This window comes from Sebastes umbrosus, chromosome 11 (assembly GCF_015220745.1).
Source record: "Sebastes umbrosus isolate fSebUmb1 chromosome 11, fSebUmb1.pri, whole genome shotgun sequence".
NCBI lineage: Eukaryota > Metazoa > Chordata > Actinopteri > Perciformes > Sebastidae > Sebastes > Sebastes umbrosus.
In genome coordinates, this window is record NC_051279.1 from 18,000,501 (window position 1) to 18,015,243 (window position 14,743).

The 14,743-nt window shown below is 43.3% G+C and overlaps 1 protein-coding gene across 1 annotated transcript in view; it reads left to right on the forward strand.

Moving 5' to 3' along the window:
- The first annotated feature begins 823 nt into the window (after positions 1-823).
- itga8 (integrin, alpha 8) overlaps positions 824-14,743 on the forward strand; it is a 40,630-nt gene continuing 26,710 nt past the window's right edge. The window contains exons 1-12 of the mRNA XM_037784234.1: positions 824-1,425; positions 1,756-1,886; positions 4,753-4,853; positions 4,996-5,119; positions 7,291-7,352; positions 7,794-7,839; positions 10,115-10,240; positions 10,388-10,432; positions 11,835-11,878; positions 13,414-13,470; positions 13,689-13,741; positions 13,825-14,030. Of these exons, the coding sequence (XP_037640162.1) occupies positions 1,244-1,425; positions 1,756-1,886; positions 4,753-4,853; positions 4,996-5,119; positions 7,291-7,352; positions 7,794-7,839; positions 10,115-10,240; positions 10,388-10,432; positions 11,835-11,878; positions 13,414-13,470; positions 13,689-13,741; positions 13,825-14,030 (1,177 nt within the window). The 5' untranslated portion in view covers positions 824-1,243. The remainder of the gene's footprint in view (positions 1,426-1,755; positions 1,887-4,752; positions 4,854-4,995; positions 5,120-7,290; positions 7,353-7,793; positions 7,840-10,114; positions 10,241-10,387; positions 10,433-11,834; positions 11,879-13,413; positions 13,471-13,688; positions 13,742-13,824; positions 14,031-14,743) is intronic.

Genomic DNA, 14,743 nt, shown 5'->3' on the forward strand with positions numbered 1-14,743 from the left:
TATTGACATCTTTCCACATTTCACATGTAAATTTACAGGACCAGAATAAATGAGAGCAAGTTTCAGGATGTGATTCTGCAGAAGGAACAATTTACATCTATGTCACTCTTTAGCTTTTGAAAGAAATGTTTCACTGGATAGAATCTGTGGATCAACTCTCGCGTGGTCTTTTTTTATTATTATTTATTTATTATTTTATTATTTTTATTGTGTTTTTTTTTTTATTTGATGTTGGTTTTGTTTAATTTTTGTTGTCCTTTTATGTTTGGCACAGCTCTTTGTTTATTTTTTTTGCTATGCTTCTTTTGTATGTAAATCTTTTTAATTAATCATAGCAGCCATATCAATTACAAATATTTCCGCCTTTGCGTGCGCATGTGCCAAGTCTCCACGTGCGTATATCTCTGGATTGATTTGAGAGTGTGGCTGTAAATCTCACTTTTAAAGGGACTGTTTGTAACTTTTTACACGTATAAATCTACCGGAGGATCAGCAGTGATTCATGGAGACCTTCGTCTGGTCAGCTAAATATAGAGTGATATTGTGGTTTTAGCTGACGTGTGTCGCCTCACTGTTTTGAGCGATGCTCGTTCATGTCTATGTAGAGCGAGCACAAGCTCGAGCACTACGCTGACTTTCGTTGACTTAACGGCCACAGGTGTCGCTGTTAACAAGCATTTCTGAAAGTTACAAACAGTCCCTTTAAAATTAAATTAATAAGAAAAAATGCATTACTGTCTTTGTCACTGTAATCATAGCAACCATATCAATTACAAATCTTGTAATCGTGCCAAGTCTCCGCGTGCGTGTATTTCTGGACTGATTCGAGATTTGTGTGGCAGTAAATCTCACTTTTAATATTATTCATTGTGTCATTGTGTCAAGCATTCAATTGTGCCAGTGTGCCATAAAAGGAGCGATGACGCGCCTGTCCCATTGCGCGCTCAGATGTGGTCTGTGCCTTGTAATGTGTGTGTGAATGTGTGTGTGTGCATGTAGGGGGTAAAGTTTTGTGCAGAGGGCGGGTAGTCTCCTAGCTGAGACTCTGGACAGACCTGGTGGTTTCAGGATGTCAGGATCGCAGTGATCCAGTGACTTAACCCGGGACAAACCTACCTCACCTGCACGGAGGAACCACCCTCTCTCCACCTCTTTCTTTCTCTTTCTCTCTCTCTCTCTCTCTGTTTCCCCCAGTTCCCTCTCATTTGGTTGGGACTTGTGCGCAGCTGGCTGTTCTTTGAGGATGGAGCGCGTCTGGGACTGTGTTTCCTCCTCTGGGATGTTTATTCTGGGGCTGCTGTCGGCGCTAAATGGAGTTTGGAGTTTCAACCTTTACGCACAGCATCCTACAGTCTACAGGGGACCTGATGGAAGTTATTTCGGCTATTCTGTGGACTTCTACCAAGCTTCCCCCGACAGCAACACGTGAGTGTGACTGAAGTTGTCCCATCAGGTATCCTGCAGGAGTTAAAACTGTATACCTGTAGTTTTTTTCAGTATAGACTCAGGGGAAGAGAATCCAAATGATGTGAGGTGGAAAACAAATTCAATGAAAATAAATGGGGCTTTATCATCTTTGTAGCTGCACATACTGTAATGGGACAGAAGCAATGATTCAGATTTCTGCTGCACAGAGAAAACATCATTATGAAACTAGAGAAGAATGTATGAATGAGACAAAATTGTCTGCACAAGTTTGCATAATGCATTGTACACTTTCCTGCATGTACCTTGGTTTTTCTTCTCCCCCACCAGGTTCAGTGTGTTGGTTGGGGCTCCCAAGGCAAACACCTCTCAGCCTGGCATTGTGGAGGCTGGAGCTGTCTACTACTGCCCCTGGCCTGGACACCCGGACAGCTGCAGACAGATACCTTTTGATAATTCCAGTGAGTAACCTGAAAGCTTTTTCAATTTGTTTATGTCATGGATCAAAATGAATTCATGACAGAGCTCCTGGGGCCCCACTGGAGTATAATCACGTTCCTATAGACTCATGTTGTAAAGCATTTGTGTTGAAAGGAATAACTTTTATGAGGAGTATTTTAGTGAATAACAGAAATAAAAATGTAACAAGCATTCATTTAGCTGAGGTCCAACTAGTGGATCCTTTTTAAAGGTGGCCCCAGATGTTACACTCCATCCATTTGGAACCTCTGGAGTTTCGTATAGCCTATGTGTGTATGGACATGAGCTGGCACATGTGCTGTTGCATGAAAAAGCGAGATAAGACATATGGGTCTCATCAGCTTCATCTAACAAAAAAGGTGGCTGGCGGGTCTGCTGGTACAAGCCCTGCATCATGTTGATTATGCCTTCCAATATATTATCATCAAGGTTAGCTGTCCAATCAGCCTGTGTTTGTGCGTCTAATGTCTCTGATGCACGCTTTTCCATCTGAGTGGTAAGTGTGTGTGTGCACGAGGTCGAGAGAGAGAACAAGTGAGAGAGAGAGAGAGAGTGGAGGGGAGGGGGGTAAACTGTATGCACATGGGAATTTAGTTCCCCTTCAGAGGAAAGGGGGATTGGGTGAGGTCTGCTTTTTATTAGATCTTGAAAATGTATCCCTGTCTCCTCTCCCCACCCCTTGTCTCTCTCTTGGTCTCCATCAGTCTCTCTCTCTCTCTCTCTCTCTCTCTCTCTCTCCCTCTCTCCTTCTCTCTCTCTCTCTCTTTGTTTCTCTGTCTCTTTTTGTGAGGACTTCCATCATCTTTGTGAGGACCACAAAAAGAGAGATGGAGAATGATGAACTGACCTTTTGTTGAGCAGTTAACTTTGGTGGAAGCGGTACTCAAAGAATCCGAGCTGCAACAAGTATCTGTTGGGAGATATAATTCATCAGACAGGATTCAGAGAAAGTTGTAAACACACATGAACATTAGATTGTAGCAGAGTTAACAGTATCAAAAGCTCAAGTTTTTTAGCTGTGGATGGAGATGCAGCAATGAGGATATCAGCAGAGGGCTGTCGTACACCGCCGTGTGCAGATGTATGAATATGATTGGATGTTTTGTTTTAGCTGCTTGCCGATCAGCTGGTGTATCAATGATACTGCTCCTGAAGCATGAATGAAACAGCTGATCAGCCTATCAGCTGATGCAAGCAGGACTTCATTGTTGTGCCTATAAACTAAAGCAAGGCTTCGTGCAGATGAGGGTAAACCTCCAAAGTGAGGACTATTTTCTTGGCTCTCCCTAAAGTTAATTATGTGTTATTTTCCCCCCCAAAGGGGTTAGTTTTAGTGTGAAGTGTTGTGGGGAAAATTTCAGGCTTAGAGGATATAAGAATAAACACAGAGGAAGAAATGTGTGCGTAGTCATTGTGCATGTGTGTATCTATTCACTAGAATGGGTGGGTGATTGATGACAGTGGCCACGGTGAATATTTCTAGAGTTACAGCAGACCCTTTATTACAGGTATAAACCAGACTAAGAGACTCATGCACACTGTTAAAAAATATCAGCACAAGTGGAGAACATCTGTGAGTACTGTACTGTTTAATATCCATACTTCAGCCTCACATGTGTACCTGTGTGTGTGCTTGTGTGTGCGTGTGTGCGTGTGCGTGTGTGTGGCTTCAGTGACGTTATGCAGATGTGTCAAGTCGTGCCATCTGATCCTATCTGATCCATGATTAGATAGAGTAAAGAAACCTGATGTCTGTCTTGCTGATCCATTAATCTGCCAGAAAATGATACACGCATCAATCACAAGAGTTATTACTCTTTTATTTCTTCAGAGAAACTTGATGTAGCAATTTCACTCTTTTCTCAGATATGTCCTTCGCATTCAAACACAAATCTGAGAGCTTCACACTACAGCCTGTCCTCTGCTGTGGCCTCAGAGCAGTTCAATAAGGTTGGGTGTGTCTAATAGAGTATTCTTCATTCACTACCTTCACCTACAATTCCCAAACCTGGTCCTGGAATTAAAAATGTAGGTCTTTAGGTCTATGACATGATGAGTAACCGGCTTTCTTATTCAATATAGACATTATTTTTTCTTTAGATATTAGAATCATTTATTTAAAAGCATGCAAACACACAATTTGGAAGTAGGATCTACCATACATACTATGAATGATGATGGACAAGAAATAGAAATAGATTTAGAATCAAATAAACTCTACAACAATCCTCTGTACACCTGCCGTTATATATGCTTTTATTGTCTGCCTGTATGTGTGTGTGCATGTGCTAAATGAAGGTGTTAAATGTGGAGGGGTCTGCACGGCTCTAAAGAGAGCCAGCTGGTCTTTAATAATGCCTGAAAATATTGACAACAGAGCAAATACACACATGCACTCACACCGAATCTGACACTTTATTGTGAGCCGGCTGGGAAATGCTCATAATATGCATGGACAACTTTGTGTGTGTGTGTGTGCGTGTGTCTGGGTCTGTGTGTGTGTGTGTGTGTGTGTGTGTGTAGACCCAGTTAGAGTCTTAAGTGTTGTTACATTTTATAGGAAAAGCTTTGACTGAAAAAAAGCCTCCGGCATCCTGACAAATGTCTGTTTCTGGGGGGCACAAATGGTGTTTTGATGTTTGTTATAGGCCTTTTTAAGACTGTTGCTGTTTGTTGTTGCTTATCAAGGACAAATGCTTTCCACTCACAGGGTTAGAGCTACAGGCCTGGATCCACATTACCGCAGTCAATATCAGCTTTTACTGGCGTCATTATGAAATGTCTCTTTCATTTGCTTTTTTTTTTATGTCTTTTCCACTTCCCGTCTGTCTCCGTCTCTCCCCCCAGATAACAGAATGATTAAGGTAAATGGCACCAGAGAGCCTCTGGAGTTTAAGTCACACCAGTGGTTTGGAGCATCGGTCAGGACACACAAAGGAAAAGTGGTGGTGAGTGGACATGACGTCAGTTCAGACATGAAGCACCTGTATCATTATACAAGCTCGAAAACTATAGGTTACACAAATTGTTCTTTTTTTTTAAGGCTTTTCAAGTCTTTAAACGAGAATCAGAGTGTTATTTGTTGTGCAGGCGTGTGCTCCTCTCTACCACTGGCGGACAGTGAAAATGAGTGGGGAGAAGGACCCCGTGGGGACCTGTTATGTGGCCGTCCAGAACTTCAGCGCCTACGCAGAATATTCACCCTGCAGGACCAGTGAGTCACCCCGCAGCCCCGTCTCCAACTGTCTCCATCTCCCTTTTTACTGCCCTCCGTTCTCCCTTCCTTTTGTTTTTCTCTTTCTCTCTCTCTGCTGTCAGCATGAACACAAATTAACCATAACATTCAGAATGTTAGGACATGGCTTTAATAGACCATGACCTAGTATACTGTATCTCGCATCGGTCTCATATGTCATAATATGGCATAAAGTTTAAATACGGTGCACCGAGTTTTATGTCAACCTATAAAACATAATATCTGGGCCTCAAGTCTAAAGGGTCGGTTCACCAAAATGACACTCAAAAATACATTTCTCACTTACCTCTAGTGTCTTGCATTGCAGACAGTTTATGCTTTATTTGTCCTGGTTTTGATATATCTGTCTCTGAGATCTCTGCCTCCACCCTACCACAGTTGAGGTGAATGTAATTTTGTTTTATAATATTTTTTTATAATATTATGTTTTGTGATGCTGTTTTGATTCTGTACTGTATTATGTAAAAGTAGTGCTATGATATTGGATGTTACAGGGACTGGGATAAATGCAATTTTAGATACCAGATGTTCTGATTTCATAAAAAAAATTCAACTTTTTAACTCAGATTTTATGCATATGGTGGTATGTTCTTTATACTATGACAGTTTTCCTAAAATTAGATTTAAAAAATCGCCGTATATTGCAATATATTGAATTATAACCCCTGTATCATGATACGTATCATATCGCCAGATTCTTGCCAATACACAGCCCTAATTGCAATATGTATTTAAATAATTCAACTGCAGCATATTTTTCCTGTAACAGTGTGACTGTTACTCAGGATAAGACTTCACTGTGAACAATTGTTATTACTACTATCTACTATCTACTAACTACTATCTATTGAAGAAATAGTCCCAATGAAAACTGTTGCTAGCATGTTTTGCCAAAACTTCTATTGTATCTGCATGGCGGCAGAAATCCCAGAGGTGGATGTCTCAAAACTTGGCCAAATCAAAACAAAATTTGAGACAATGGGCCTCATGTAGGAAGCAACACCCGAACAAATTTCCTTTTATTTTTGTTCATATTTACCACATTTTTTTGGCGGCATCTCTCCAAAGGGACATGTGCGTTACCTATGCTAATAATAAACAATTGGCCACATGCCTCCAATTTATGACCAAGTAGGATTCATAATTCAGCACACCTGGTTTGGAGCAGACTTGGAAGATTAAGAACATTTGGTGCATCTGGAGCTGACTTCTCTTATTTTTTTCTCGTAACAGAAAATTAAGAGAAAATAAAAGAGAAATTAAGAGAATGTTGCTGCATGAGGCCCATTGTGTGTTTTTTTAATGTGGTTGCAATGACTGAAAAACAGCAAGCAGACTGGCTTATTTGTTGGCCGGGCTTTCTCTCTCTGGTCCTCTTCTTTCTGTCATCAGCTCTGTGAATGGGATTCATGGGATTTTCCAAAACCCCCTCCCCTTTTTCATCTCCAGCTTTTTTCTTTCTCTCCCGCTTTCTTCCTGCGACCCCTCTCACCCTGTACCGTGATATGAGGCACCAGCAGAGTGTGATAAGGAGAAATGGAGCTTATCAGGTGGCACATCGTCAACAGCAGATCAAACACACAGCTCTTATCATCCGCTCCATCATCCGCTCTGCATAAGCACTCCTCACCGTTCATGTACTCTCATACACAGACTCATACTCCCTCTTGTAATGGAAGGTTGTTAAAGATCTCTGTGTTGTTGTTTATGTCAGTTCGGACTAATCAAGACTATAATCACAATATAAACTCAATTGTTCTCAAGGGTGGAATAACGCAGCAGGGGAGGTATTTCTTTATTATGTGTCTAAGTATGACTCTTCTGCCTCCAACAGCTTCTTTGCTTCATCTTAGCATGAATCTACGACCACTCAGACTATTACAATAACTCACATTTTGTTTATATGTGCACGTGTGTCGTTATGCATCATTAAGCCTCACTTCAGGGTGCCTCTGAAATGGAGAACGATTTATTATGTTCATGCACAGTTAAATGCAGTAATTTAAACAGAAACACACTTCAGTGGTTCTACATTTTTATGTAAACTTTAATAGGTTTTTCTTCAATGTTTTTTTTTAAAGATGCTTTTTGTAGTATTTGAAAGATGTGTGTGTCTGTATGGTTTTCAGATGATCCAGACCCGGAGGGACAGGGGTTCTGCCAGGCTGGCTTCAGTGTGGATTTCACCAAGGTAAAGATCGCAGCAACAACCGCACACTATCGCCATGACAACACCCCTGCGCACATCTCGTCCCCTTGTCAAAGTGCAAGCAGAGGGGTTTCTTCAAACAAGAGACTCCCTTTTGAGATTTATGGTCTCTGGGAAGATGAGAGCACGTTTGTCCCTAGAGGAGCCTCCACTCCTGATATGACCCATCGCCTCTGAACACAATAGACCAAACACACACACTCACTCTTTCACTGTATAGTTAAGGTGAACTTTGACCTCTGTCTCATGGTCCAACTCTACCCTTCTGTACAGGAAGTTTTCATTCTACACCGGACATTTCAACAGGCATGACAGCAGGAATCATATGTGCACGCTCACACAGCTACACATGTTATAACCCCCCTCTAGTCTCAAACAAACATCTGTCACATGACTAACCCTAACTAATTGTATTTATTCCAGGAAGGAATGCTGGTGGTAGGAGGACCTGGAAGCTTTTACTGGCAAGGTAACTGCAGCAACAATGTGTAAGCCTGTCTCTCTTTTGCAATGATTTCATAGATGGGAAGGTGTTCAAATGAGGGAAGAGAATGGAGATGAGTTTAACAGTGAGAACAGCCCACATACACACATATGCATGTGGACACACTTGCCAAAATCTGCAGTTTCATTACAGGAGTCTTACGTAGGAGAAGGTGGAAAGAAATGCGTCTCTTTCTTTGCTGCTTTCTTTAACTTTTTTCCCTCACTCGCTCCTTTTCCTCCATGCCGCTCTCTGTCTGTAACAGTGTAACAGGAAATGGGTGTTTGGGCTCTGTAATGAGCTGATCGGGGGGTAATGGAGTGTGGAGGAGCTGCCCCTCTGCCCCGTGATAAAGCGCAGAGGGGCTTGGAAAAGCTTCAAGGAGAGGAAGAGGCTCAAGGGCAGGCTACAGGGTTGAGAAAGACGGAGGAGAAGGTGGAGAGAATGTAAAGACTGATAGAGAAAGAGAACAGGGAGGACAGCGGGAGCAATAGAGGATTCCTAAGGAGATGATAGAAACATGTTGCGGCGTAGTGGGGGGGGGGAGAAAGATGAGAAGTGAGGGAGTGAGTCAGACACAGAAAGAGAAGAAGAAAGATGGATCTTCTGTTCGATAAAAGCAGCGCTGAGGTCAGCGAGCTGGCTGGATACGCAGGGCTAGTCGAAGCAGAGGGATGAAGTGTCTTAATAGGTGTAGACACAGCTAGAGTGTGTCAGAGTTCAGCTGGTGAAGTGTAGCTCTACTCCCCCAACGCCAGGTGTGTGAGAGTGTGTTATCTAAAATTAGACGAATTCTGCAGCTGGACCAAGGAGACAGTTATACTGATAATGTGCACAAATATTGCACTATATTCATTTTTAACAGTTCCTTTTGAACTATATTCACTTTTTTAATAGTCGTGTATCACAGTTGTTACCCTGCACTATATTCAGTTTTAACAGTTTTCTTCATCTCCTGGTATTTTTATATCTGGTATATGTTTTGTACTTTGTATTACTACCTTTTTTACTGCCTTTTTACTAACATAATTGCACTATGGAACTGTGATGCTGGAAACTTGAATTTCCCTCAGGATCAATAAAGTTACTATCTATCTATCTATCTATCTATCTATCTATCTATCTATCTATCTATCTATCTATGTATCTATCAAACTAATGCTCTTTCCCTTCGTTGTAAACCCTCGTGCGTCATTTCATTTGTTTAGAAAAGAGAGATGGAGAAGAGAGAGAAAGACATAAAGAGGAAAGTGGCTCAGTGATGGATATGTCAAAACTGCTGCACAATTTTTTTTTTATGATTTTGGTTTGTTGTTTGGCATCGCTGCTGTTATTACATATGGTTAAATAATAAATGCCGCACTAGACAGGCATCACAGACTAACAGCCTAATGGACTGCTCCCTCTCTCTCTCTCTCTCCCTCTCTCTATCTCTCTATCTGTGCCCTCAGCGTGGCAAGGCTGGCTGCCTCCAGTTAAAACACTTCCTCCGAATGTTTATAAAAGCACTCAGCCTGGATTTTATGGCCTCTGATATACAACGATTATCTTCAGCCTTCAGTCTGAGTCATCATATAAAAAACTCTTTTTATATACAATCTTGTTATCTCTGGGTGTAAAGGACACTTCAAATTAGCTGCAGTGAATTATGCATCTGTGTTAACAGTTTGTAACACGGTGTCTCATTAATCAGATGGAGGTTTAATAATGAGTTGATATAGTGATATGTTATTCTGGGAGATAAACTCATAGCGCATGTGTGAGGGAGAAGAAGAGGGAGGGGGGGAGGAAGAGGAGTTGGAAGGAGGGTTAAGAGGGCACATTTTCCACCCCGTCAGTGCACACGCATACACACATTAAGAGAGGATTTATGGAAAGTGGAGGGCGGTCGTAGATAAAATCATTTGTTTGTTTGACCTCTTGTTCAACAGCAGAGGAAGGGTGTTGTTTGTGCGCGCACACCTATAATTCAGAATCCTCGCTGCGGAGAGGACAGGCGCTTTCTTGAGGGTGTTTTAAAGGAACATTGGAGTATTTTTCCAACGATGTGCTTTAGCTTTCGTCGGGGAAGACTCGCATGTGTCGTTAGCTCTGTGCATCTTTCATGTGGAGCAGATGGGTCGGCACCAGCAGGTTTCTATAGCGGAGGGCGGCGGTGCTCCCTTCATGGGGTCCCGAGCTGAAACCACTGGCCATGAACAGATGTGACTCTCTTGCCCTGAGTGTTTGTTTTTCTCTATCTATTTATCTGCGTGTGCAGGTCAGGTAATGACAGCGGGGATAGCCGAGATACTGAACGGCTACTCTTTGAAGGCAGTGCTGAGACGGGTTCCAGGAGAGAAACACACTCGAGCTGCTGAAGACACACACGACGACAGCTACCTTGGTAACATTTACAAAACAAACACACACACAAAGTGACGACCGTTGTGATCTAAATAGTAATCATACACTACATTATCACATATGGTTTACACAGAGCGGTGAGTTAATTTCGCCCATATGTCATCATGTGCAACCGATTTCTCTCTAGGTTACTCTGTGGCAGTGGGAGAGTTTACAGGAGACTCTGAACAAGGTGAGAAAGCCAACAATTCATTACAACTTACCACATGCTGCACCAGACGAATCCCTCACTAACAAGGCCAGCAGACACCCTGCAACGCCGTCTGAACCGCTGCAACACTCTCTTTATGCTCTCTCCGGCTGGATGCCAGGACCACTGTGGGGGGTGTTATGGGGTGAGCGATAGGGAGCGGACAGCTGGGTGACAGTGTCTTGGTCTGAACTCAGAGGCAGTAATGAGAACCGTCTCTGTATGTCTGGGTCGCGACCCTGAGGGGACAGGACTTCGGGAACTGCTGATAAAGGGATTTCCTCTCCTCCATTTTGACTGATTAGAATGATTAGTGGCAGACTCCGCAGACCTCTTCAGGTCTAGAGTGAGTCCAGAATCTCTTAAGTATTAGGTGGAGAGAGAGACAGGCACGCACACACAGCATCGTTTTATTAAAGTCGTGCAGGTGGGGAGAAATGCAAGGGAGTTTATCCTTAAAGCTTTCACGTGGGAGGCCAAAATAAAGTCATAAAAGTTCTGATTATGACTTGCCAGCAGTGTGGCACTTTGATTCACATCCCTCTGCGAGTTTCAGGTGCCGCTGACGTTCGTTCCCATGCCATCACCAAGTAATTTGAGGCTCAGCTCTTTTATTAAAGAAAATATGAAGAAATAAAGCAACCACAGTCATGCTACATCATTTTTTTTAAAGCATTTAAACCATTTTTTTTTTTATTGCTTTCTCTTCAAACACTATCACCACACACTCACTCTTCTGTCACACGCATGAGACCCTCCTCCCCCCAACGCCACTTTAGCTTCCCATTCATAATTTCCTGTCTATTGGAGCCTCTTTGCTAATCACCATGTAGTGGGATCTTTACGGGACAGCCTCGCGTTTACATACCCCCATACCAACCCCGCAAAGGCCCTGAACCCCCCTCTGGCACAACACATGTCCGGGAGACTTAAAGCGAACCTTAAGAGGTTACACATGCCTGTTGATGTGTTGTGTTGTGTTGTGGTACGAAGCTTGTTGTGGTCATGTTCCCCAAACCCTCTTCAGACTGGAGAACTGGTCGTAACTGTGAGTTCTGAGTGAAGATGGAGCTGGGAAATCCTAGTTTATAGGCTCGTGGTTGAGCCTTTTGGGGTAGAGCTGGAAGGCCGGAAGGAGGGGACGCTGTCTTCTCTCTCTGGGTGGGTCCTCTCAGATCGTCCCTCGAAGTCCACAGCGCCGCACTAATCAATCAATACACCATCACCCAATCACTCAGTGTGTTCTCAGCAACACTTGGCCCTTCTGACAGGGTGGGCTGGGTAGAGGGTTTAAGGGTTCAGTCCTTTGAGACAAACCCTTTCTTTCTCTGGAAGTCTTTCTCACACGCTAACTTAAGTCTTTCTTTGTTTGTATGTTTCCCAGAGCTGTTAGCCGGAGTCCCAAGAGGAGCACAGAACTTTGGATACGTGAGTTTGAATCGACAAGCAAATGCATACAAACAATTATCCAAAAAAAAAGACATTTGTTTGGTCATTCAGCAGCAACAGCATTATTACTGTGAAGATATGATGAGTATGAAAGTGATGTGAATCATATGCTATGGCCTTCGCAGTCACTATATCTCAGCCCAGTTGAACACCTACTGTATGGGAGATTTAGGTGCGTTCAACTGCACTCTCCTCCACCACCATCATCAAAAAAACAAAACAAATTATGGAATATACTGTGGACAGATGAAGTATATTTCCAGAGACTTGTAGACTCTACGCAAATGACCTTTGAAGACATTTTGGTGACCTATGGTTAAGCTTTACGTCGGGTTTTTCTTTACTTCTGTATCCGTTTTCTCTACCATCTGTATGCCGTATATAAACTCGACATGTCTTGTAGTTGTGTGTGTGGCAGTCTATGATCTAAGTGAGATTAGAAGTACAGTATACGCTTTTTTGTGCATACACATATGCAGACACACAATAAAGTCTTCTAGATTCATCTGCTTTTAGTGTTTCATATAAGATTACATATTTTACTGTACACATATGTATTTACCTAGCAACGAGAAATACAGCATGTGCGTCTGTGTAAACTGTGTCTAGGTTTCTCTTATGGGAACATGTCCCCAGGGCTGACAGTGTCAATCCTCCCTAATGACACACAGCTTCCGCCGCATGTGGAGGGCGGTGACCCCACCTAACCCCACTAACCCTTCTCCACACACACACGACCCCTAACCCTAACCTGCAGTGCAACCGCAGGACGCGTCACACTGCGCACACATTGCAACAGTGTGTGTTTCATGTCTGGATATTGTAGCTGGTGCGAGGATGCTCCTTCCTGTACAGACAGTGCACTGTGAGTGTCATAGAGGAGGGGGGCTTGCTGCTCGCAGTAGGGGGAGTGTTATGAGGTAGGCCGTGTTAGAGGCCTGGCACCGGAGTAGCTGTCAACCCTGATCAGGTTTCTCCTGTGACCAATCTGACAACTCGGAGTGCACGAAAGTCAAGCTAGTGATTCATTATTTGTGTTTACACATCCTCATCTGTCTGTGTTCGTAAGTCTATCCCTGTTTAGTATGTCTTTGAGACATCTGTGAATGGGTCAACGTGTATCCTCCTGCATGTGTGTGTGTGTGTGTGTACGTGTAGCCCCCGGCTGTCTCCATGTGGTTGTTATTTTAGGTCTTATGAAGGAATTCTCAGCCTCCCCCCTCCGTCTCTCCCCACGACCGGGGTTAGGATGGGGGAAAGGAGAGAGACATGAGGGGGGGAAATGGTAAAGGCACAACGATGATGGTGGTGGTGGGGGAGGGCAGGGAAAAGAAAAGAGGTTTCTGTAGAATAAAAGCTTTTTTATGCGGCTTTGGACTTTTTTTTCCTGCATTCTTCATGTGGCTGTTTGTCAGGCTGCTTGGACATGTTTGCTTGTGGAGCACAACAAGGACCAAGACTGGTGTTTTTATTAGTCACGTCACGTTATATCTGACAGTCTCTGCTTGTTTTAGGTGGCGATGATCAACTCCACCAATCTGACCTTCATCCAGAACTTCACAGGGGAACAGGTAGGAGCATCAACACATCCCAGTGTTCCCAGTCACAGTCTGTCATAGTGCAGGGCCGTATATAAACGACTGCACTGTGGTCACCAGCTGATATAAATGTTCTTGCATTTTTTATTTAATTCAATTTGAATGTAGATGAAAATTAAATTAGATGAACATCAACCATATGTGGTTTACGATTAAAAAATACTCATGTTCCTTCCTTGTCTGTCTCTCAGATGGCCTCCTATTTTGGGTACTCTGTGGCTGTCACTGACCTGAATGGAGATGGGTAAGTAGAAAATGTCCTCGTCACTCTAGACGCATACTTTGTTCTGTCTTTCGTAGCATTAAAACTACGGCGTATGTCCCCAGGACCGACGATGTGATGGTTGGAGCGCCCCTCTACATGGAGAGAGAGATGGAGAGCAAACCCAGAGAGGTGGGGAGGGTGTACCTGTACCTGCAAATGGCCCCGCTCACTTTCTCCAAACCTGTCGCCCTCACTGGCACGCACACCTTCGGGCGCTTCGGCACGGCTATAGCACCCTTGGGAGACGTCAACCAGGATGGATACAATGGTATGCTTGCAAGGATGAAAGGCAGAAACAGGGGGAGAAGAAAGGGAAAGATGAGATAAAAAGGAAATTGAGCTAGATGAAATTCTTCTGAGAAACTAAAATATGCAAGCAGAGAGAGACAACAAAGAGGAAAAAGAGAAAATTAAACAAAATCCTTTCATTTATTTTGTGTGCCAGTGCATGAACCTCTTTCTGTTGTACTTGTCCGCCCATGTGCGGCTGGTGTTTCCAGGTAAACCCAATGACAGACAAATCTTTTTCTGTGTATCCCGTGCCTCTCGGACTGTTTTGTCTCTGACTGAGGAAATCCTATCAGACGCTGCTGCTTGAGAAAACTTTAAGCTCTTCAGCCAATCAGGAAGTGCGCCGATGAAAGGTTGTCTGTGTGAACTGTGTTTCCTCCTGTGATGATCGGGGATAAGGCCGTGTGTGTGTGTGTCTGTGTGTGTGTTGGAGTTATTTTTAACCAACCAGATGTGCCCTGAGATAAAATAATCTGGGAGTTTCTGTCCGGCAGCCCGGAGTTCATTCCTCTTCAATATGTTTGTTTTATCCTCACATTGATTGGACAAAGACACACACACACACACACACACACATGCACCACACAAACCAGGCAGGCTGCAGCCCAAATGCTCCATGAAGCTAAGGCATGTGCTTTAAAAATGAATGAACTAATGCACATCTGGCCCTCGTACGACATCAATCCCACT